The sequence below is a fragment of the Pecten maximus genome, chromosome 14, assembly GCF_902652985.1.
Source record: "Pecten maximus chromosome 14, xPecMax1.1, whole genome shotgun sequence".
NCBI lineage: Eukaryota > Metazoa > Mollusca > Bivalvia > Pectinida > Pectinidae > Pecten > Pecten maximus.
The window spans coordinates 34,698,743-34,724,525 of NC_047028.1; the positions used below are offsets into that span (position 1 = coordinate 34,698,743).

Below are 25,783 nucleotides of genomic sequence, written 5' to 3' on the forward strand. Positions count from 1 at the left end.
CCCTTCAAGTGGCTATAATCATCAGGAAGCCATCTGCTCATACTGCTGAGGTTAAAGCTGATATTTGGACATAAAAAACAATTGCAAGTTACTAAAATATGTTATACATGTAGTATAATGTGAGTCATGTTTTCTTCAACCTCCATATTTACTGAGCTAACGGAAATACCAGTATTATACTCATTTGGTTAAATTTATTTTAAGTAGACCTCAAATACTCTACACTAACAGCCAGGGTCAATGTCTGAGATCCGCTTTGTCCTTTGGACTCAATTGACCTTTGGTCAGTTGGATCCTTTTTTTTTTTTTTTAATTTTGACCAACTTTGCTGTATAATGTTGAAAACTCTGGGAAAAGATAACATGACCATTGGACCTAATAACCTTGACCTTTGACCTCGGTGTGTCTTTTTGTGAACTGAATATCTTGACCAAATTTCATGTAAGTCAGCCAATAAATGTTATCAACCAGGAACTAAATTTGTGGACAGACGGACATTAATTAGATAAATATAGGTCACCCGTACTGGGAAAGGGGCCATAATAATAATAAGGGACAAGGTAAAATCATGAAGTCCTCAAACTTTGATTGTGGGGTTTTACTTGTGTAATAAGGGAATATCAACATTCAACGAGGATAAAGTCTATGATTTCATTTTTAATATTCTGGATTTCAGCTAGTTACAAGATAAAAGTTTAAACCAGTCATCTATGTTCCGTGTACATACCTCCAATTTCTTCCTGATCGTTCCGAAGTCCATTGGGTGTTTGATGATGGTGTAATAATCAGGAACTTCACTACGATCCACTGTAACCGAGTTAAAATATAATGATTTTAAAATTTAACACTTTTAATACAAGACCCAAGGCACCTACACTCTTGACTTTAATCCGATACCTAGATTATAACACCACACATATTCAAGAGCCATCTTGATAAGATCTAGGTGTATAGATCTGGGTTGCTGACAGCTAAAATCCGTACAAATCATCGTGTCTAGCAGTTATTTATATACCAAGATACATTTGTAAGGTTTGGATCTTGTTGAGATCTAGGTGTATAGATCTGGGTTGCTGACAGCTTAAGTCCGTACAAATCATCGTGTCTAGCAGTTATTTATATACCAAGATACATTTGTAAGGTTTGGATCTTGTTGAGAACCTCGGTGTATGTAGATATGGGATTGCGGACAGCATATATATGATACATATATCTGTGTCCGCCAGTCATCTATTTACAAGGATGCATATATAAGGTTTGGATCCAAGCTGCTTTCATATGTTATGAGCAAGGATCTTCCCTGAGATGGAACATGACCCAAAAACCAATCCTTATGGATGAGATCTTCATTCAAAGATCTCAAAAACCCAGGTGCCACTTGGCAGGGTGCAGACCCAAAGGTTGATGCTAGTGGTCATACAAAAATGCAACATTGATGACAAAATATAATTGTGTATGAATTTCAGTAAATATCATGAAACATGTTCTTGAGGTTGGTAAGTAACTGGGAATAGAGTTTGGTACACCACAACCAGTGTATAATTTGAGTGGGATACTTCGGTGACAACTGACAACTGACCAGTAATAGACTTTGGTATATATATCAACTGGTTCACAACTAACCCTAACACCTCCCCCTTCTTGGTTCAGAACTTACCCCAACCAAACAATTATCTTTTATGTACCTGGATCAGAACTAAACCTAAGCAAACAATTATTCTGTATATACCTGGTTCTGTGAACCATGATGCTGCATTCAGATCTCCCTTCTCTCGGTTCAGACCTCGGTATCTCGACACCCTCTGAATCAACCTGAAAATAATATCCAAAGCATTTCTCATGAATAACTAACAAATTTTATATCACATTTTCATGAAGACAATCTTTTTCACCTTTTCTAACTCACACTTTAGTATTTTACTTTATAAATCTTTAATTCATTCATAAGTATTTCATTTTCTAAATTTCTATCTGATGATGGTCAGCTAAAAATCCACCACAATGAAACCGATAAACTTACCCTATACATGATCGGATCCAGGAACCTTGGACTTGGTTCGGAGTCTCATCAATGTTAGACGGTGCCTTCCTCTTGCGTTTGCTCATCCTCAATGAGGCACTAAGGTCAAGTCCGGCTACCTCTTGGCTGTCAGAGCTGTTTCCCATAGAGGGACTTGTGACTACACCCAAATCATCCAGACTGGACATCTCCGCTCTTACGTCGGCAGGATCCACCATCTGGGCCGTCTCCACGGTGACGGCACTGGAGGACACTCCACTGGACATACTGTCAGACAGACTACCCCCCATGTGAGATTCTAAGTCATCTAAGGTCCCTTCCTGTCCCATCACCTCCACTCCCTCAGCAAACACGCCCTCCTGGGGTAGGATCAGCTCGGACACTCCTTGGGCCAGCGGCTGGGAACATAATTCAGGGAACTTTATGTAACATATTTGACAAATTTCACCTCATTTTCTAACAGTGTCCTTTATCTTTTGAGCAGAGGCAAGCACAAACACTAAGGAAATACAGTAATAAGTTTGAGTTTCACAACCTAACAAAAACAAAAGGAACACTATTAATTTTGATAAGTGGACAGTTCCCTAGTCTGACAATGAGGTTAATATGTATCTAGTGCACAACACAATGCGAATCTAGGAATTAACTGGTTTATTAACATGAAAAGGCCAAGAAGACCTGCATCACTGACCTGGACATTTCAGTGAGTATGGCAAAACACTCATTTAGTTACATTACAAATACTTAGGAGCACAGGAAATTTTAGAGATCCTTCTGGTATACGTCTGTAATTCTCAAGAAATAGCAATGACATTGTTTATGGACAGATGATGGAACATGGATGACACAGGGGAATTTAAAGCACCTATGATCTATGAAGAGCACTTGATTCTACCATAAATGGTCTTTAGAAGATTTTTGAAATTTCAGTACTTTCGGCCCTTTTTTTCTGGCCCCTGGGGAGATTGGAGACCATATAACCAAAACTATTTGGTTTAAATTTAGCCATGGAATGTTTCTACAAGATTTCAATGAAATTGATTTAGGGGTTTCTGAGAAGTCAAAAATATGAATGAATTATTACAAACAGAAGACACAGGAGGGACGACACACAAGGATTGTAAAATATTATCAGAATTTTCAAGTGACCTAAAAATCTACGATCATCCCTAATGTAGGATACATACCTGGTGTCTGGTGATGTTAATGGTGGCATTTTGTCGGGACTTGTTCAGGTCCTGTATGGGAATGAAGCTGCTTGATTTGATATGGATGATCGGCCCTCCACTTGGTACCTCCCCTAATGTAACTTCCGACGAATCTGTAGTGGTTGCCTCGATGTCTGTTTACGGAAATAAAAAAGAATACAGACTTGTGAACGAGTTTGTAATTCCAAATTATTGACAGGATGAGGGCAAAACAGGGACAAGAGTAATATGGGTCAGATGGAACATACTATCTTGCATTGAAATAAGATTGGTATCACCTTATGATTGGGTATAGGTGACATGCTTTAACTCTCACCTTTACTTTCACTACAAAGTCAATGTTTAATTTTTCTTATAGTTTGAGGAGTACCAGTAATCAGGTGTTACTAAAGTAGTATTAAACACAACTTGATATCGGAATCGTAAAGCATCCGAAGTTTCAAAGAAATCATTCCAAAAATGTAGGATCTCTGGACAAAAATCAAACACTGAAATTAACAATGGAGAACAATTTGCAAAAAATGTCAAATCAAAATGCTGGTCATGAAAACTCAACTAAATACCATAGTTGTAAAGCAAGTTTCAAAGAAGTCTGTCAAAAATGATCCCCAGCCAAAAATACCTCATAAACTAAGGGCGATAATTTGTCCTGCAGTGACGGTGGTAGGATTGCAAGATCTTGTAACTAATCCCACACAGATTACTTATGGACCAAAATCAGTCATTCCTACAGAAGGATTTTAAAGATTTGGGTCCTGTCCCGATGATGATGGGCTTATAAGTTTTCAATAACCTCTATTTCCAATGGAGCTGTGAACATACCTGTTGTCTGATCATCAGTCGGGACATCAGACTGACTGTCCGCTTTCTCCACAAGGACATCCTCCTCTATGAACTGGTAGGGGTCAAGGTCAATCTGCGCCTGGGCCAGTGAGCTACTGAGCAGATCAAATGTCTTTGTTCCTGGGGTTGTTGCATCAAGTTGTGCCCTGTCTAGAGTAGGTGTTGAGGCGACAACTGTGTCAGAGCCCGATGTGGCAGCTACAGTGTAGAATATCCCTGTTTGAGGGTCAAGCTCCCCCTGAAAGTTCAAGCCGGGAGCAAGATGTTCGAGCTCGGATTGGGAGCCTTCCGCTGAGCTCTGGGAAGAGGGTATGCTCGTAGTAGTGTCCACTTCAGCATTGTCTGTGGTCAGCGATGACTGGCTCTAGAGACAGATGATTAATGTCTAATGTAAAATTATATACCTGTACGCCTGTATTATATACCCGTAACACCTGTATTATATACCCGTAACACCTGTATTATATACCTGTAACACCTGTATTATATACCCGTAACACCTGTATTATATACCCGTAACACCTGTATTATATACCTGTAACACCTGTATTATATACCCGTAACACCTGTATCATATACCCGTAACACCTGTATTATATGCCTGTAACACCTGTATTATATACCTGTAACACCTGTATTATATACCCGTAACACCTGTATTATATACCTGTTACACCTGTATTATATACCCGTAACACCTGTATTATATACCCGTAACACCTGTATTATATACCCGTAACACCTGTATTATATACCCGTAACACCTGTATTATATACCCGTAACACCTGTATCATATACCCGTAACACCTGTATTATATGCCTGTAACACCTGTATTATATACCTGTAACACCTGTATTATATACCCGTAACACCTGTATTATATACCTGTTACACCTGTATTATATACCTGTAACACCTGTATTATATACCCGTAACACCTGTATTATATACCTGTAACACCTGTATTATATACCCGTAACACCTGTATTATATACCCGTAACACCTGTATTATATACCTGTAACACCTGTAATATATACCTGTAACACCTGTATTATATACCCGTAACACCTGTAATATATACCTGTAACACCTGTATTATATCAAAAAGCAAAAGAGAGGAAGGTTATAAGTTCTGACCAAGTCAATAAAACTGGTACTTACAGCTCTCAGCTTTCGGTTCAGCTTTAAATAAACTTTATTATCTTGTTTATTTAATATCTTATCTTACATATCTCTTTTATTCTTACAAAACATGTACCTTCAAGAAAGTGAGTTCTAAGCCAGAAAATTTTCACATTTCTATGACTCACCTCTGATGTACCTGGGTCAGAATGCGAGCTCTCTGAGCCCTCCATCCTAAGGAGAGATACAGGATCTAGCGTCGGGGCGGTTCCCTCTGCATTCGGCTGATTGAGAATTTTCATGGCTTGCTCTGAGACATGAAACGATTCACCAATGAGTTTTAACACAAAAGTTCATTGTGAACAGAACCGTATTGGCATTAAGAACGTTTTATGAAAATTAAACCATTGGGTAAATCATAAAAATGTTAGATTTTATCTACATATTTTATGCTGTGTTATCATATTAGGAGATAAATTCAATATCAATTTGTGGAAAACACAATGATTCGACAAGCAGGTTACTCATTCTTGTATAACATACCAATACATAATGTGTTTTTCATTGATACGACTTGCAATGACAAAATTGGTGAATCGTAAGACTTTGAGGTATTATCTTACCTATGGAGTAGAACTGTTGTGGAGAAAGCTGATCTGATAACTGACTCAAGTCAACGCTCGCTGACCTACAAAAGCAACAATACACTTCATGTTCTGATCTATAACAAAAGGCCCATAGGGCCTGGATCCCTTCATCATGATATTTCAGTGGTGAAACACGCACATTGAAGTTACTGGTACATTACAACTATTCTCACATTTTTGGAGCCACCTTTTACTACCATGCAAGAAAGGAATTAAGGGTTTTAAATGATGTATAAATAAAGCTCATTTAGTAATGAATGTATTTAAAATCTCTAAGCTGTATATCATTTCTACAATGTGTTTACCTCTGAACTGTGACCTTTGGTTTAGCTTGAGTTGACTCGGAGGTCTGTATTTCGACTCCCGATTCCAGTCCAGAAGTCTGGTAGTTTTGACTACTGTCGTCTGTGACATCATACTCAAACCACTCATTGTTAGGTAAGGACTGAGATGTGGTACCTGATAATATACAAATTCAAGATCAATTTTTCTTGCTTCAAAATATTATTTCAAAGGTAACATTTTATTTCATTCTCAACACCACCTTTCAATGAAAATAAAACTGACAAGATACTTTTGTCTTGGTGCCCAACGTCAGACTTTATTACGATTCTATTTCAGTCTGATCAATGCAGTACTTACTGAGATGTCACAATAAAATTTATTAAGAATCAAAATTCAGAATGGCCCCCTGTTTGTCATTCTGTTTTTCAATCAGTCTCAAAATTGAATGACAAAGGCAGACCTACATATGAAATATCAGAAAGATCAACAAGAGGCCCATGGGCCTTAATGGTCAACACAGTCTTATATGCAACTATCTCCTGGTCAACACAGTCTTATATGCAACTATCTCCTATGTATTTCAATGTAATTCTAAATAGTTCCTTATCAATAATAATAAAGGTTTAGCCCCTCCCAGTAGTTCTAACCAATTTTGAAACAAATCATGCTCAAAATTAGTATTTTTCTTGCATTTAAACTATTAAGTTCAGCCCCTCCCCAGGGGGAAATGTGAAACAGAGGTGCAATAAAACTTACAATTTTGATAATGCACCCGAAACCTTTCCATCCACGTGGTGTATTTGAATCTACCATATCTGGGTTTTGAGAAGGTTTTTAAAATATCAGTCAATTTGACTCATTTTGACACTGCTCCTCAGGCCCTGGCAGTTGGGGACCATATAATTTACAATTTTGGTTGATATTTGCTCCAGGAAGATTTCTTGTGAAATTTTATCAAAAATTGTTCAGGAGTTTTTGAGAAGAAGTCAAAACGTTTTGCTCAGGTGAACTAAAAAATTTTTGGTTTGGTTAGTGTTTACCTCAATCGACCTTTATATACCAATAACATATAATAGATTCATAGGTGACAGAGGATGCATAACATTTTTCCAAATACTGACTGCGATACGAGAACGATTTAATAATTTGTGAGAACAAAGAACAAGTATTGAAACTAAATGAATTAAAGTGTTTACTTTGGGTTGATGTGTCGCTGTCTTGTGAGCTGACCGATAGAGCTGCCATTGCTGCCTCGTCCAGATTGATTGTGACATCGCCCGTCGCCTCTGACGTACTGTCAGGGACAATACCAGCTGCATGGATGAGATCCGCCAGTAAGGAAGTCGTCTTTCCTTCCGATTCAGATCTAGCTCTCTGAGGATACACCAAATTCAGAAAATCACTTGACTTTTTATAATTAGAATTCTTTCATCAATAAATGCATGAAAAACTCTGAAAAAACAAAATTTGTGATGGACAAATGAAAGGGAAATATTTAAATCTCTACCACTTGCGACAGTGGCCAAAAATACTTGAAAACAACAAGAGGCCCATGGGCCTTAACGGTCACCTGAGAGTTGAATATTTCAGTTAATTTAATTGACCCTTTTTGAACCCACCCATCAGCCCCTAGGGGTCAGTCAGGGCCAACAGGTGTATACCATTAAGCTGTCATCCAATGCTGATAATGTTAACAAAGTTAGAATGAATTCCGATAGAAATCACACAAATAATGGTCAAAAATGTGATTTCCCTATATAAACTATAGTAAAATCTACCCCCTCCCCAGGGGCAAACTTGTGACCCCAGGGTCATGAAGTTCATTACATTAGTAAAGCACTATAAGACCCTTCCACCTATGAAGAGTATTTGATTCTGTCTTAATTGGGTCTTGAGAAGAAGATCTTTGAAATTTCAGTCTATTTGACCCTTTTTAGCCCCACCCATCAGCCCCTGGGGGTCAGTCAGGGCCAACGTGTGCATACCATCACACTGCCATCCAAAGTTGATAATGTTAACCAAATTAGAATGAATTCCAATAGAAATCCAACAAATAATGGTCAAAAATGTGATTTCCCTATATAAACTATAGTAAATTTTACCCCCTCCACAGGGGCAAACGCAAGACCCCAGGGTCATGAAATTCACAATTTTGGTAAAGCACCTAAAGACCCTTCAATCTATGAAGAGTATTTGATTCCATCATATCTGAGATTAGAGAAGAAGATTTTTGAAATTTCAGTCAATTTGACCCTTTTTAGCCCCGCCCATCAGCCCCTGGGGGTCAGTCAGGGCCAACATGAGCATACCATCAAACTGCCATCCAAAGCTGATAATGTTAACCAAATTAGAATGAATTCCAATAGAAATCCAACAAATAATAGTCAAAAATGTGATTTCCCTATATAAACTATAGTAAAGTTTACCCCCTCCCCAGGGGCAAGCTTGAGACCCCAGGGTCAGGAAATTCACAATTTTGGTAAAGCACATTAAGACTCTTCCATCTATGAAGAGTGTTTGATTCAACCATATCTGAGAGTAGAGAAGATTTTTGAAGTTTTTGTTAATTTGACCCTTTTTAGCCCCGCTCATAATTAGCCCCTGGGGGTCAGTCAGGGCCAACATGTGCATAACCATCAATCTGTTATCCCATACTGATAATGTTAACCAAGTTAGAATGAATTCCAATAGAAATCCAACAAATTATAGTCAAAAATGTGATTTCCCTATATAAACTATAGTAAAGTTTACCCCCTCCCCAGGGGCAAACCCGAGACCCCTGGGTCATGAAATTCACAATTTTGGTAAAGCACCTTAAGACCCTTCCATCTATGAAGAGTGTTTGATTCCACTATATCTGAGAGTAGAGAAGAAGATTTTTTAAGTTTTAGTCAATTTGACCCTTTTTAGCCCCGCCCCTCAGGCCCCTTGGGGGTGGGGACCATATAATTCACAATTTTGGTTGACCTTTAGCCATAGAAGCTTCCTGCCAAATTTCATTGAATTTGGTTTAGGGGTTTTGGAGAAGAAGTCGAAAATGTAAATTGTTTACGGACGGACGACGGACGACGACGGACAAAAGGGTATTAGAATAGGTCACTTGAGACTTTGTCTCAGGTGACCTAAAAATTCAATTCAATTGAGAAATAAAACGAGGTCAAATTAAACTTTTCAATTAACAGGAGTCAAGAAGTTAATGTGTTTTTTGTAGTTCTAGATGTACCATTATGAAACCACAGTGCTTAAACAAATCGACTGACAATAAGCATTCAGTTTGGTACAAAACCATCATCAATTCTCAGGTGAGTGACTGCCTCCAGCTGACCGGGGGTGGTTACTTACCTGTCGAGTGACAGCCTCCAGCTGACCGGGGGTGGTTACTTACCTGGTGAGTGACAGCCTCCAGCTGACCGGTGTGGTTACTTACCTGGCGAGTGACATCCTCCAGCTGACCGGGGGTGGTTACTTACCTGGCGAGTGACATCCTCCAGCTGACCGGGGTGGTTAATTACCTGGTGAGTGACAGCCTCCAGCTGACCGGGGTGGTTAATTACCTGGTGAGTGACAGCCTCCAGCTGACCGGGGGTGGTTACTTACCTGGCGAGTGACATCCTCCAGCTGACCGGGGGTGGTTACTTACCTGGCGAGTGACAGCCTCCAGCTGACCGGGGGTGGTTACTTACCTGGCGAGTGACTGCCTCCAGCTGACCGGGGGTGGTTACTTACCTGGCGAGTGACAGCCTCCAGCTGACCGGGGGTGGTTACTTACCTGGCGAGTGACAGCCTCCAGCTGACCGGGATCGGTTACTTACCTGGCGAGTGACAGCCTCCAGCTGACCGGGGGTGGTTACTTACCTGGCGAGTGACAGCCTCCAGCTGACCGGGGGTAGTTACTATAACTTTTCTCTCTGTCCTTTGGCTGCCTGGCGTAGTCACCACAATGTGTTTGGTAGAATCTTGCTTCTGTAAGAAGCTCACCAATTCCTAGAAATTAGATTCGTATAACAATGCCAAGTCATGCCAAATGTCAATATATTGGTCGGTCAAAGTCACAGGTAAATTTAGAAATCAACTTTCAATATGTGCACTTTTTATTTGCATATCTTTGAAAAAGTTAAGTTAAGTGCATATCTTTGAACAAAGTTAAGTTAAGCCAAAGTCCAATATGTAGGTCACCAAAGGTCAAAATCAAGTCAAGTTGTGCAATCATTTTTAATCAATATCTTAGGTAATTTGAAACTTGTGATAAATAATAACAAACTTCAAATGTTTAAGCTCAAGATGGTTGCCCGTTGGCCATTTTTTATAGTCCCGAAATTCTACATGCATAATAAGGGACCATGCATGGGTAACCTACATGTGACATTTTAGAAAGATCCATTAAATAATATGTACTTTCTAAGAAAAAGCGATATCAGACGTAACTTTCAAGAATTGTCAAAGAGTTCTATTCAGAATAAACTTCTTTTTTCTTTAAAAGTAGGTCAAAAGTCATGGTCAAGGTCATCAGGTCTGTAAACGTAGTACCAATTGAAAGGTTTTGTCACAAGGAACACAAATGTCAAATATGAAAGTCCTATCTCATATAATTAACAAACAATGGCCAAGATTCAAGCTTTTTAAAAGTAGGTCAAAGGTCCGGTCAAGGTCTGCAAATTTAGTACCAATAATAAGGTCTTGTCCCAAGGAACACAAATATCTAAGCTATATCCTCATTAGGACTGACATGAAACTGTTTTATAGAATCTGAACCTAACTGTATACAGAAGCTGCAAACCCCAGAGGTATAGCAATAGCCACCCCTGGACTTTGTGAGCTAAAACTGGCCACATACGAATTAATTTCAAACACATGAAATTTAGGAAAGATTCTCAAAGTTCTCACGAAAGAGCAATAACAAGAATTCTTTACAGATGGACAGAATTATGAAGGATAATGAATGAAAGATTATTTGAATAGCCCACTATCTGTGCTATGATACTGGGCTAAACTTTGGTTTGTTTTTGTTTAACGTCCTATTAACAGCCAGGGTCATTTTTTGGAGGTGGAGGAAAGCCAGAGTACCCGGAAAAAAACCACCGGCCTACAGTCAGTACCTGGCAACTGCCCCACGTAGGTTTCGAACTCGCAACCCAGAGGTGGAGAGCTAGTGATAAAGTGTCGGGACACCTTAACCACTCGGCCACTGCGGGCTAAACTACAGAGGAGCCCACTTATTTGCATATCGGTTATTTGAATATCCCGCTTATTTGCATAAAATTCTCAGGTCCCGATTTTTTCCTTCTTTATCTTTGTATTTTAATCCCGTGTATTTGCATCGACTAAAACACTGACTCCCGCTTATATGCATATAAAAATTCCAAAAAATCGAAAAATTTCAATTGATTTTAGGGTATTTTTGTGATTTTCCCGTAATAAAAGTTTTATGAAATGTGTTTTAACTTACATATTGATTCGACACGATGTACAACGTTATCTTATCATTGGTTCACACTTCGTCATTACAGGTTACGTTTGATGCATCGATATCGACATTAAGTTATTATTCAGACCATATCAGTAGCAATGTGCAGAAGAATTACTGAATAAAATATGTATATGCCTCATCTTTTGATGAGATTTGTTTATTTATTATAGCATCGATCCAAACCTGTGTTCTGTGCACTTGAACACTCGCTGAGGCAGGTTGCGATCGCCATGATGGTTTACTAGGCGCGTTGCATTGTGGGGCATATGTGTAATGAACGACAACTCTTTGTGTGTGTGCGCCATTTTCCAAAACAAACCCAAACGACAATAACATGTCACGGTCATTTAAGACAGTCTATTGCTTCAGCAGTTCATCATCTATGATCAAACAACTATTATACTCATAGCAGGAACACAACGCATCTCGAGACGATAATGAATGTTAATTGAAACGATGACATTGTACATCGTAGTGCCAACCCACGCGCGTATGACCGATATCGGACCCAGAGACTCGGAGTGACAAGTAGTAAACGATGAAGTGTATGCAAATATTTGTACATTTACAAAGAATAACAACCCATGTATTTCGTATTTACTCTTATATTTTAAATAATGTTTTTTTTTTAAATATATTTTTAATGCAAATAACGTAAACAATCATAAAGCGCCCATTTTGAGTACCGACCTGACGATCTACATGTGTATAAGAGGGGCCAAAACCCAACTCCGCCTATACGAATACTCCGGTTATTTGCATATTTTGTCGTGGAAAAAGGGGTATGCAAATAAGCGGGTTGCTCTGTATATCAACAATTTGGAGGTACAACTCACTTTTTCAAATGGACTGGAGATGATAGTTGTTCCCTTGGAGGTGCCACCTAGGCCACCCTGAGATTTCTTTGGCTGAGTCTTCTGTACCACAATAACATTAGGTTTTCCTGGAACCAACCATTTACTTTTTGTCTTAATTATTCAAGGAAATTGGTAAAAAATAGAAATATTGCAATCTAGGGATCTAGTTGAAATATGAAATTATTTTTTGGGGGGAATGGGGCCTTACTATAAGCCTAAAAAGCTCTCAAAAAAGAAAATTAAATCATGTTTTAAATGTAGTTACAATTATACTAGCTATACATTCTATTTGCAATTGACCATTTTCAGTATATTACCTGAGCCTCCAGACTGAGACTTGACCGCTGTCAGATGTAACGTTTTTGGACTGACCGTTACTACATTGCCCGACCGATTCACACCAGATATCACCTTTCCTCCTTGGGTTATGTTGAGTATTTTTGTACCAGACTGGCCTGTGGTTATAAAGAAGACAAAGGGTTAACAAACAGAAAAGATTCAACAGGATCCAGTGTTTTTGTTTGTTTGTAAAATCAAGACAAATACACTCAGAGGGCCCACAACCTATCAAAATATCAATTGTCTCTTTATCAAAATATCAATCGTCTCTTTATCAAAATATCAATCGTCTCTTTATCAAAATATCCATCATCTCTTTATCAAAATATAATTGTCTCTTTATCAAAATATCAATCGTCTCTTTATCAAAATATCAATCGACTCTTTATCAAAATATCAATTGTCTCTTTATCAAAATATCAATTGTCTCTTTATCAAAATATCAATCGTCTCTTTATCAAAATATCAATTGTCTCTTTATCAAAATATCCGTCATCTCTTTATCAAAATATCAATCGTCTCCTTATCAAAATATGAACCGTCTCTTTATCAAAATAACATGCCTCTTTATCAAAATATCAATCCAATCAGACTCAATATCAAAGCAAGTGAGCCATGATTTACATAGATATACTATACTGCCCCTTCATTAATAAAATGAAGTTTAGTTTAGTTTATTTTGTTTAACGTCCTATTAACAGCCAGGGTCATTTAAGGACGTGCCAGGTTTGGAGGTGGAGGAAAGCCGGAGTACCCGGAGAAAAACCACCGGCCTACGGTCAGTACCTGGCAACTGCCCCACGTAGGTTTCGAACTCGCAACCCAGAGGTGCAGGGCTAGTGATAAAGTGTCGATACACCTTAACCACTTGGCCCCTTAATAATAAAATGAATATGTCAAGGGGTTCATTTAATTTAAAAAAGCAGCTAAGTGTGATCTTTGACCTTTAGCATTGATCAATGTCCACCAATATCTCATCAGGTGCACAACTTCATGGAGTGATGTTATGGTATGAAATATGAACTAATTCTGTCCGGGGGTTCAGGAAATATCTTGTACAAATGATTTGAACAGACGTATACAGGAAAAGACTACTTACAAAGTGGTTAAACATACACAGATGTGTGTTAAGAGCCACCTGAATTGATATCGTATTTGTTTTTTAATAAACTTCATATGTCTGATCATGCTTACCGATGGATGTAACTGGCCTCGTAACCATGGTAACACTTGAAGTGGCAGTGGATGAGCCTGCGCTAACGACAACCACGGGTGTGCCACTGCTGTTTGACAGCTGGGTGGGTTTCGGGAGAATTTTACTGGTGCTGCTCCCTGGTATACTCTGGGTGATAATCTTCATACCTAAATAAATTATAACATGAATTAAGACACACATGTACATCTTCAACCTAATGATCTAGCACAGCTGGTCACCTATTACATCTTAACTTTGGTGTCTTGAACTTTGATAACTTAGAGACCATTTTTAACTTAGAGTATTTTTCTGGTCCTGGTCAAAATACCTCTTCCTCCTCCCCCCACCTTCTCCCGCCTATCCCTTCCTCCACCCTCCCGCCTACCCCTACCTTCTACCGCCTACCCCTTCCTCCACCCTCCTGACTACCCCTACCTTCTCCCACCTACCCCTTCCTCCACCCTCCTGACTACCCCTACCTTCTCCCGCCTACCCCTTCCTCCACCCTCCCGCCTACCCCTTCCTCCACCCTCCCGACTACCCCTTCCTCCACCCTCTCGCCTACCCCTTCCTCCACCCTCTCGCCTACCCCTTCCTCCACCCTCCTGACTACCCCTACCTTCTCCCGCCTACCCCTTCCTCCACCCTCCCGCCTACCCCTTCCTCCACCCTCTCGCCTACCCCTTCCTCCACCCTCCCGCCTACCCCTACCTCCACCCTCCTGACTACCCCTACCTTCTCCCGCCTACCCCTTCCTCCACCCTCCCGACTACCCCTTCCTCCACCCTCTCGCCTACCCCTTCCTCCACCCTCCCGCCTACCCCTACCCTCCCCCCTCCCGCCTACCCCTTCCTGACTATCCCTTCCTCCACCCTCCTGACTCCCCCTACCTTCTCCCGCCTACCCCTACCTCCACCCTCCCGCCTACCCCTTCCTCCACCCTCCCGCCTACCCCTACCCTCCCCCCTACCCCTTCCTGACTATCCCTTCCTCCACCCTCCTGACTCCCCCTACCTTCTCCCGCCTACCCCTACCTCCACCCTCCCGCCTACCCCTTCCTCCACCCTCCTGACTACCCCTACCTTCTCCCGCCTACCCCTACCTCCACCCTCCCGCCTACCCCTACCTCCACCCTCCCGCCTACCCCTACCCTCCCCCCTCCCGCCTACCCCTTCCTGACTATCCCTTCCTCCACCCTCCTGACTCCCCCTACCTTCTCCCGCCTACCCCTACCTCCACCCTCCCGCCTACCCCTTCCTCCACCCTCCCGCCTACCCCTACCTCCACCCTCCTGACTACCCCTACCTTCTCCCGCCTACCCCTACCTCCACCCTCCCGCCTACCCCTTCCTGACTATCCCTTCCTTCACCCTCCTGACTACCCCTACCTTCTCCCGCATACCCCTTCCTCCACCCTCCTGACTACCCTACCTTCTCCCGCCTACCCCTACCTCCACCCTCCTGACTACCCCTACCTTCTCCCGACTACCCCTTCCTCCACCCTCCCGCCTACCCCTACCTCCACCCTCCTGACTACCCCTACCTTCTCCCGCCTACCCCTACCTCCACCCTCCCGCCTACCCCTTCCTGACTATCCCTTCCTTCACCCTCCTGACTCCCCCTACCTTCTCCCGCCTACCCCTACCTCCACCCTCCCGCCTACCCTTCCTCCACCCTCCTGACTACCCCTACCTTCTCCCGCCTACCCCTACCTCCACCCTCCTGACTACCCCTTCCTCCACCCTCCCGACTACCCCTACCTTCTCCCGCCTACCCCTTCCTCCACCCTCTCGCCTACCCCTTCCTCCACCCTCTCGCCTACCCCTTCCTCCACCATCTCGCCTACCCCTTCCTCCACCCTCTCGCCTACCCCTACCTCCACCCTCCCGCCTACCCCTTCCTCCACCCTCCTGACTACCCCTTCCTCCACCCTCTCGCCTACCCCTTCCTCCACCCTCCTGACTACCCCTACCTTCTCCCGCCTACCCCTTCCTCCACCCTCTCGCCTACCCCTTCCTCCACCCTCCCGCCTACCCCTACCTCCACCCTCCCGCCTACCCCTACCTCCACCCTCCCGCCTACCCCTTCCTCCACCCTTCCGCCTACCGCTACCTTCCCAAGACTACACCTACCGCCTTTGTCCTGGTACATTTGTTTGAAAGGTCTACCACTGATAAGTAATAAATCCGTTTGACTATCTTACCTCCCTCTTGGCGTATCTGTATGGCGGAAGCCTTGGTTACAGGTTTGATCTGAATGTTCTGTGGACTGGGCTGAACAGGCTGAGGTCCCATCGGGATTACTACACCAGGTTTGGGCTGGCCTGCTTGTGTAAACTAGTCAACATACCAACATTCTATAAATACACATCACACATTGCACTCCAGACAATGTTAAAGCATACAAAATAAATGATGACAATTAAACTAACAATGTAGATTGGATAACAGGAGACACCAACACATATTTCGATAGATTAAATATTTAAGTCATGAATGATTCCTATAAAGTAATGTGCTTTACAGCAAATGTAACTGCAGAAGAGATCGAAAGCATAAAGTTAATCAAGACAATTTTTCTTCACTAAATGAAACCTGTCACTTCAACTGATGCACATCAAAAGTAGAATTTACCGTCGTGAATCTCTGCCTGGGCATGGATGTCTTCAGACGAGGTTTTGGAACACTGACAGCCGGGGTAAGAAATGTCATGGTGGAAGTGGTCACCACAGTAGGAGTGGTACCTAGAAACAAAGGTTTAGATTTTTCATCTCTGTATCAATACTACACCAGGAAATTGGTACAGACAAGTTTATTTACCAAGAGAATCCTACATGATCTTAGCACATGTCATTCAAAGATCCCGTTTTCTAAAACGGATTTCGGTTAATGTTAAACTTACCCCTTTTCTAAAACGGATTTCGGTTAATGTTAAACTTGCCCCTTTTCTAAAACGGATTTCAGTTAATGTTAAACTTGCCCCTTTTCTAAAACGGATTTCGGTTCATGTTCAACTTACCCCTTTTCTAAAACGGATTTCGGTTCATGTTAAACTCACCCATTTTCTAAAACGGATTTCGGTTCATGTTAAACTTACCCCTTTTCTAAAACGGATTTCGGTTAATGTTAAACTTACCCATTTTCTAAAACGGATTTCGGTTAATGTTAAACTTACATGTGGAAGTTGCTGTAGACATGGTCGGTGTTGCTACAGTAACAATATTACCCAGACTGCCATTCGAGGAGCTGACTGATGTGTTTGGAAGTATGATTGAGGCCTTGCTATGTCCACCGCTACCCTGCTAGTGAGCCAACGGTCTTTACCACTGGGACAGTTATTGACTTCTGAAGAACGCTGGGTGATTGGCCAGAACTGGACACCAAGATGACCTGATCACCAACAGAAGATGTAAAACACTAATAAAACTAAAATTACTTAAAACTATTTTGAATTTAACAATGTATGATCATAGTTATTTCTCCAGAATATTCTGATTTGAGTGGTTTACACATATCTCAGGATTCTCTATGTACAAACTTAAAGCTGTAAATAAATATCACTGTAAAAGCTTGGTACAAAACAAAGAAGTTCTAATTAAACATCATAACAACACCCTTCCTTAGATATTCTATCAGCCTAGTTACTAAGGTGTACAGACCTGATATAATGTCTACACAAAAAAAGTCTGAATTCTGCAAGACAGGCCAATAACACTCACTGATCAACAAGAGATCCCAGAGGGATCTTGGCGCCCACCATTGAATGATCTTTATAGGTTCCATGTCAGATTGATCTTTTCTATACTTTTCCCTTCCTCTAAATCTTACTAATAGCCCTCTGGTACTTTTCAAACAAAGGGAACCTATATAACAAATTTAAGATTTAGCGATAATGGCTGTCTGTCGGCCATGTTGTTTTCAGATTGGTCCAAAAATGCAATACCAGGAACCAAGGGGAACCTACATATGAAATTTGAGGAAGATCCTTTCAGCAATTTCTGAGAAATAGCGATAACAAACTTCAATAGTCAAAATCAAAGATGGCTGCCTCTCGGCCATGTTGTTTTCTGATCGGTCCCAAAATGCAATATGCATAATAAGAAACCAAGAGGAACCTACAAATGAAATTTGAGAAAGATCCCTTCAGTATTTTCTGAGAAATAGCGATAACAAACTTCAATTGTCAAAATCCAAGATGGCTGCCTGTCGGCCATGTTGTTTTCCTATTGGTCCCAAAATGAAATATGCATAACTAGGCACCAAGGGGAACCTACATATGAAATTTGATAAAGATCCCTTCAGCACTTTCTGAGAAATGGCGATAACAAACTTCAATTGTCAAAATCAAAGATGGCTGCCTGTCGGCCATGTTGTTTTCCGATTGGTCTCAAAATGCAATATGCATAACCAGGCACCGAGGGGGAACCTACATATGAAATTTGAGAATGATCCCTTCATTACTTTCTGAGAAATAGCGATAACAAACTTCAATTGTCAAAATCCCAGATGGCTGCCTGTCGGCCATGTTGTTTTCTGATTGGTCTCAAAATGCAATATGCATAACTAAGCACCAAGAGGAACCTACATATGAAATATGAGAAAGATCCCTTCAGCACTTTCTGAGAAATAGCGATAACAAACTTCAATTGTCAAAATCCAAGATGGCTGCCTGTCGGCCATGTTGTTTTCCCATAAGTCTCAAAATGCAATATGCATAACTAGGCACCGAGGGGAACCTACATATCAAATTTGAGAAAGATCCCTTCAGTACTTTCGGAGAAATAGCGATAACAAACTTCAATTGTCAAAATCCAAGATGGCTGCCTGTCGGCCATGTTGTTTTCCGATTGGTCTCAAAATGCAATATGCATCACTAGGCACCGAGGGGAACCTACATATGAAATTTGAGAATGATCCCTTCATTACTTTCGGAGAAATAGCGATAACAAACTTCAATTGTCAAAATCCAAGATGGCTGCCTGTCGGCCATGTTGTTTTCTGATTGGTCTCAAAATGCAACATGCATAACTAGGCACCAAGAGGAACCTACATATGAAATTTGAGAAAGATCCCTTCAGTATTTTCTGAGAAATAGCGATAACAAACTTCAATTGTCAAAATCCAAGATGGCTGCCTGTCGGCCATGTTGTTTTCCGATTGGTCTCAAAATGCAATATGCATAACTAGGCACCTAGGGAAACCTACATAGGAAATTTGAGAAAGATCCCTTCAGATACTTTCTGAGAAATAGCGATAACAAACTTCAATTGTCAAAATCCAAGATGGCTGCCTGTCGGCCATGTTGTTTTCCTATTGGTCTCAAAATGCAATATGCATAACTAAGGCACCAAGGAGAACCTACATAGTGAAATTTGAGAAAGATCCCTTCAGTAGCTTTCTGAGAAATAGTGATAACAAACTTCAATTGTCAAAATCCAAGATGGCTGCCTGTCGGCCATGTTGTTTTCCGATTGGGTCTCAAAATGCAATATGCATCACTAGGCACCGAGGGGAACCTACATATGAAATTTGAGAATGATCCCTTCATTACTTTCGGAGAAATAGCGATAACAAACTTCAATTGTCAAAATCCAAGATGGCTGCCTGTCGGCCATGTTGTTTTCTGATTGGTCTCAAAATGCAATATGCATAACTAGGCACCAAGAGGAACCTACATATGAAATTGAGAAAGATCCCTTCAGTACTTTCTGAGAAATAGCGATAACAAACTTCAATTGTCAAAATCCAAGATGGCTGCCTGTCGGCCATGTTGTTTTCCGATTGGTCTCAAAATGCAATATGCATAACTAGGCACCTAGGGAAACCTACATAGGAAATTTGAGAAATATCCCTTCAATACTTTCTCAGAAATAGCGATAACAAACTTCAATTGTCAAAATCCAAGATGGCTGCCTGTCGGCCATGTTGTTTTCCGATTGGTCTCAAAATGCAATATGCATAACTAGGCACCAAGAGGAACCTATATGTGAAATTTGAGAAAGATCCCTTTGGTGCTTTCTGAGAAATAGGGATAACAAACTTCACTCGTCAAAATCCAAGATGGCTGCCTGTCGGCCATGTTGTTTTCCGATCGGTCTCAAAATGCAATATGCATAACTAGGAACCAAGGGGAACCTATATATGAAATTTGAGAAAGATCCCTTCAGCACTTTCTGAGAAATAGCGATAACAAGAATTGTTTACGGACGGAGGGACGGACGACGGACCACGGACGCAGGGCGATTTGAATAGCCCACCATCTGATGATGGTGGGCTAAAAAGCTTCACCAAATCTGTTTGGGGAGTTATTACTTTAATCTAGTATTAAACCTTTTAACCAGCCAAGCCATAATTATACAGATCAGTTAAAATTACCAGCAGATAGAATTTCACTGTCTTATTATTAAGTATTTTTCTTGTCCAAGTTTTAATTACTCTGATTAATTACCCCCCCCCCCCCCCCCCCCCCCCACTACAACATCTGGTACCTTTTGTGACTGTGTGATATTGGTAGAAACTTGAGAGCGCCCTTGCGGACTTTTGCTGATGGTGATTTTCATTGGTGACATTCCGGAAACAGAGCTTGCAGCTGTTGTGGTATATGTAACACGTGGGGTTTGGGTGGAAGCTGACGGAGAAACAATAGTTTCAGTGGATTGACTACGCCGTCTCTTACGACTGATGGGTTCCTCATCCTCTTCAGTATTTAGTCCTCCTGTAACATAATGTATAAACTTTAATAAGGTAGATTTCTTAAAATTCCATCAGAGGTGCTCAAGACCTATCCACATATTGAGATGAAAATATTGATTGACAGATTGTCACCATAATCTATGTAAAATAAAACCTGACGTTACCAACAATGAAAAACTGTATATACAGTGAAACCTGACTTTATCTACCGCTGACATTAATTATGTCCAACCATATCCACAAGAAGGACATCCGGTATCATCCGACCATATCCACAAGAAGGACATCCGGTATCATCTGACCATATCCACAAAAACGACATCCGGTATCATCCGACCATATCCACAAGAACGACATCCTGTATCAACTCGCCATATCCACCAGAACGACATCCTGTATCAACTTGCCATATCCACCAGAACGTCATCCTGTATCACTCACCATATCCACCAGAATGGCGGGCATGCTTCACAATCATTATTATCACTGACTTTACCGACACATTGTCATATCAGACAAATTGACTCGGTCCTATAGTGTTGGTAAAGTCAGGTTTCACTCTATAATATTCTTAATCAACAAGGAGGAATAGGTTATTTTGTGTACCTTTGATGTGTATGGACATGCCGCTAGGAAGGACCACCACATTGGAACTGGGACTTGAGGGACGCGACACCTTACTGATACCACTACCTACTGGGGTAGTGGGACTCGCTGCAGTGTTCACTGAAACACAATCGCATATAAACTGTTACGTCATGTACTTAATTAATAGCAGACAACATTAACAACAGAAAATAGAAAACTTAAATAGAAGCATTGTAATCCCAAACCATTTTATCTACCACTTTTTCAGATATTGTTGACATGCCAAATAGATGCAGTTCACCCTTGCAGCATCCTGGCCCCTCACAGAACCTCCAGCCAGGATGGTGTAAAATTTAGTTGTTTTTTTTTCTATTAATTTTATTCATTAGGGAAAATCTGAATAGTTGTCGATGATAAGAAAGATATATTTTGGTTGTATGTACAAACAATGAGCCCACTGGGCTTGCATCGCTCACCAGCTACTAACACAACTTTAAAGCTAATCTGGATGCTTATCAGTACTTCTTAATTCCAACAACATAGTAAGCAATGCTTATTTCTTGAACAAATTTGGTATCCCTTCATCCTACCATATTCATGATACTGGCCAAATGTAATGACTCATGATCCTTTTTAATCCTGAGAAAAATATCTAAGGATTTTAACACTTTCTGATCCCAAGTAGGTCAAGGTCATTACTTTGAACAATCTTGTTAGCTCTGCATGACACCATGCTACTGGACCAATATCACAACTTGGTTGATTATTGATGTTTATTTGAATCCTGTGACCTAGGTCAAGGATGTTCATTTCTTAATTTTACTGTTGACTAGATTTTAAAAGGAACTTAGCCATTGATAGTTGCAAATAAATCTCCAACCTCATTGACTGTTTATCAAAACTGTTTCATCACTAATTAGAATACACTATTACTAGCAATAAAGGTGTGAAGTAAACTCACCATCTTTGTTTCCAGTATGCGAGGGACTAGGCATGCTGGCATTTTTCTCTGCCTGTATATTAGCTGCATGATTGGCCGTGACAGTGAACGCTGTCTGTGGTACAAGCCGTGGCATCAAAGGGATCAGTCTACGACCTTCTATCAGCCACTCGGACTCGGTGTTAGGCCCAGCCATACTAAAGGAAAATGTGAACAAAGGAAAATGTGAACAACAATGATTGTAAACCTCACAAGATGCTTGCAGTACCATTTTAGGAGTACAATCTCTTAATTATTGCACCTTATATACGAACACTGAACATCTGAAGTTCAAACAAATTCCAAAATAAATCCAACAGCAGTCCAAAGAATAGCTTCAATATATGGGAAATTCAGAAAAAAAATCCCAATATTTTCAATGCGCAATTGTCATTTAACTAAGTATACCTACAGCACTAATGATTCCATAATAGTATGGACTTAGAAGCTTTCCAGAAACTAACAAAAAAATTAAAATGAGTTCTGATAGAAAAAATTAAGTCCAAAATATCATTAAATTTAACAAGAGGCCCATGGGCATTAACAGTCAACTGAGATTTGAAATATTTCAGTTTATTTAATTGACCCTTTTTGCCCCCCCTATCAGCCCCTAGGGGTCAGTCAGGGCCAACATATGCATATTATCAAACTTCCATTCCATGCTGAAAATGTTAACCAGAATGAATTTCAATAGAAATCAAAACAAATCAGTCAAAAATGTGATTTCCTTATATAAACAATAGTAAAATTTACCCCCTCCCCAGGGGCAAACTTGTGACCCCAGTGTCAGGAAATTTAAAATTTCAATAAAGCACCATAAGACCCTTCAATTACTATAAAGAGTATTTGATTCCACCTTATTTCAGTCTTGAGAAGAAGATTTTTGAAATTTCAGTCAATTTGACCCTTTTTAGCCCCGTCCATCAGCCCCGGGGGGGTCAGTCAGGGCCAACATGTGCATGCCATCAAACTGTCATCCCATGCTGACAATGTTTACAAAATTAGAATGAATTCCGAAACAAATAAAAGTCAAAAATGTTATTTCCCTATATAAACTATAGTAAAGTTTACCCCCGCCCAAGGAGCTAACTTGAGACCCCAGGGTCATGAAATTCACAATTTTGGTAAAGCACCTTCAGACCCTGCCATCTATGAAGTGTATTTGATTCTATCATATCTGATAGTATAGAGAAGAAGATTTTTGAAATTTCAGTCAATTTGGCCCTTTTAAGCCCTGCCCATCAGCCCCTGGGGGTCAGTCAGGGCCAACATGTGCATGCCATCAAACTGTCATCCCATGCTGACAATGTTTACAAAATTAGAATGAATTCCAATAGAAATAAAATAAATTCAAGTCAAAAATGTGATTTCCCTATATAAACTATAGTAAAGTTTAGCCCCTCCCCAGGGGCAAACGTGAAACCCCTGGGTCATGAAATTTACAATTTTGGTAAAGCACCTTAAGACCCTTCCATCTATGAAGAGTGTTTGATTCCAGCATATCTGAGAGTAGAGAAGAAGATTTTTGAAGTTTTAGTCAATTTGACCCTTTTTGGCCCCGCCCCTCAGGCCCCTGGGGGGTGGGGACCATATAATTTACAATTTTGGTTGACCTTTAGCCATAGAAGCTTCCTGCCAAATTTCATAGAATTTGGTTTGTGGGTTTTGGAGAAGAAGTCGAAAATGTAAATTGTTTACGGACGGACGACGCACGACGGATGACGACGGACAAAAGGGGATTAGAATAGGTCACTTGAGACTTTGTCTCAGGTGACCTAAAAACCAGAAATTGTCTGTAAGGCATGAATGCACACACTCTTTTGAAAAGATCTTGGTATTGCTACTACGGTGTTAACATGAACAAAATCTGTTGAGGAGTTCTGAAGGCACTGTAAAAATTCTAAAAAGTTTACCTGTCAGCAATTGTAGAGAGTTTTTCATCATTGATGGCCCTTCGTACTTCTGCGCGGTGTCTCTCAGTCGATATGCTGTAAACAATTTTTTTGTAAAATAATCTTCCCTTATTGGTACAACAGTTGACCTGTCAGGATTATTATATGAAACATGGCCGCTTTCAACACAGTATTTGACTCCACTAGCCAATCACAAATGACTACAAGATCTTCAGCTTTGGGTATTAAATTACAGCAATACTAGTCCAGGGCTAGTCACTTGCCATTGAGGTTTCAGCCGTCAGAAAAACAATAAAGTTCAACTATATTCAAGGTAGGAACAAAAACACTTTATTAACCTTTCAACCCCAAAATGTGTACAATTTTGAATCCCCACCCCATGACCATGCTACCATACAAATGTGAGTGATATCCATTGCTTAGTTTCAGAGAAGAAGTTGTTAGCCTCTTAGCTCCCCGGGGGTCAGCTCTGTCATTTATAGTTTTGAATCCCTACCCCGGGGGTTGTACCAGGCAAATATCAGCGATATCCATAGCTTAGTTTCAGAGAAGAAGTTGTTTATATCAATTAAGCCAAATTGACCCCTTTTGGCCCCGCCCCTCAGGCCCCAGGTAGGTCGGGCCCACCACTTGTACAATTTTGAATCCCGGCCCCAAAGGGATGCTCACAGTCAAATATGAGCAAAATCTATTGCTTGGTTTCAGAGGATAAATTGTTCATATCAATTTAGCCAAATTGACCCCTTTTGGCCCCGCCCCTCAGCACCCAGGGTGGTCGGCCCAACCATTTGTACAATTTTGAACCCTGACCCCAAAGGATGCTCACAGTCAAATACGAGCAATATCTATTGCTTGATTTCAAAGGAGAAGTTGTTCATATCAATTTAGCCAAATTGACCCCTCTTGGCCCCGCCCCTCAGGTGCCCGTGGGGTCAGCCTCACCATTTGTACAATTTTGAATCCCCACCCCATAGTGATGCTACTAGGCAAATATGAGCAATATCCATTGCTCAGTTTCAGAGAAGAAGTCGTTTATATCAATATAGCCCAATTGACCCCTTTTGGCCCCGCCCCTCAGGCCTCTGGGGGGTCAGCCCCACCATTTGTACAATTTTGAGTCCACACCCCATAGGGATGCTTCTGACAAAATTTCGTCAAATTCTGATCAGTGGTACGACGGTACGGCATAAGCTCACCTTGATCCTTCGGACCAGGTGAGCTAATAAAATATTCCATATCTTTATATAAATGAAAACATTATAAAGATCATTAAATATATGTCTACCGAATCGTTTCTTATTTTACAAACTGTCCAAAGGATGTCTACAGACATGTAACTATTGAGTCATGACATTCTTTGTTTGGGGGAGAGAATCCTCCTCCATGGTATTTTGTCATTTTGTCGTAATGGCAGCTTTCTTGAATTGGTCATGCTTTCATGTTTCTTATGATGTGGACAACTTATTTAAAACATGAAATTACAGGATAAGTTTTGCTTTTGTAAAATTTCAGAAACAAGAAAATTTGTTTAAATATGCCATATTTTTAATCTCATCCTGATGACAAACCTGAGATTTTGTAAGTTTTGCTTTTGTAAAATTTCAGAAACAAGAATTTTTTTTTAA

General features: G+C 40.7%; 1 protein-coding gene across 1 annotated transcript in view; it reads right to left on the bottom strand.

The window, feature by feature from the left end:
• LOC117341983 (BRCA2-interacting transcriptional repressor EMSY-like) overlaps positions 1–25,783 on the bottom strand; it is a 30,468-nt gene that overhangs the window by 2,999 nt on the left and 1,686 nt on the right. Inside the window, 21 exon segments of the mRNA XM_033903897.1 lie at positions 728–807; positions 1,730–1,812; positions 2,021–2,418; positions 3,208–3,362; positions 4,051–4,435; positions 5,386–5,507; positions 5,821–5,885; positions 6,150–6,303; positions 7,326–7,503; positions 9,985–10,113; positions 12,433–12,539; positions 12,771–12,908; positions 13,987–14,154; positions 16,190–16,322; positions 16,620–16,729; positions 17,161–17,284; positions 17,286–17,375; positions 20,474–20,700; positions 21,285–21,404; positions 22,228–22,403; positions 24,159–24,233. Coding sequence (XP_033759788.1) covers positions 728–807; positions 1,730–1,812; positions 2,021–2,418; positions 3,208–3,362; positions 4,051–4,435; positions 5,386–5,507; positions 5,821–5,885; positions 6,150–6,303; positions 7,326–7,503; positions 9,985–10,113; positions 12,433–12,539; positions 12,771–12,908; positions 13,987–14,154; positions 16,190–16,322; positions 16,620–16,729; positions 17,161–17,284; positions 17,286–17,375; positions 20,474–20,700; positions 21,285–21,404; positions 22,228–22,403; positions 24,159–24,233 — 3,217 coding nt within the window.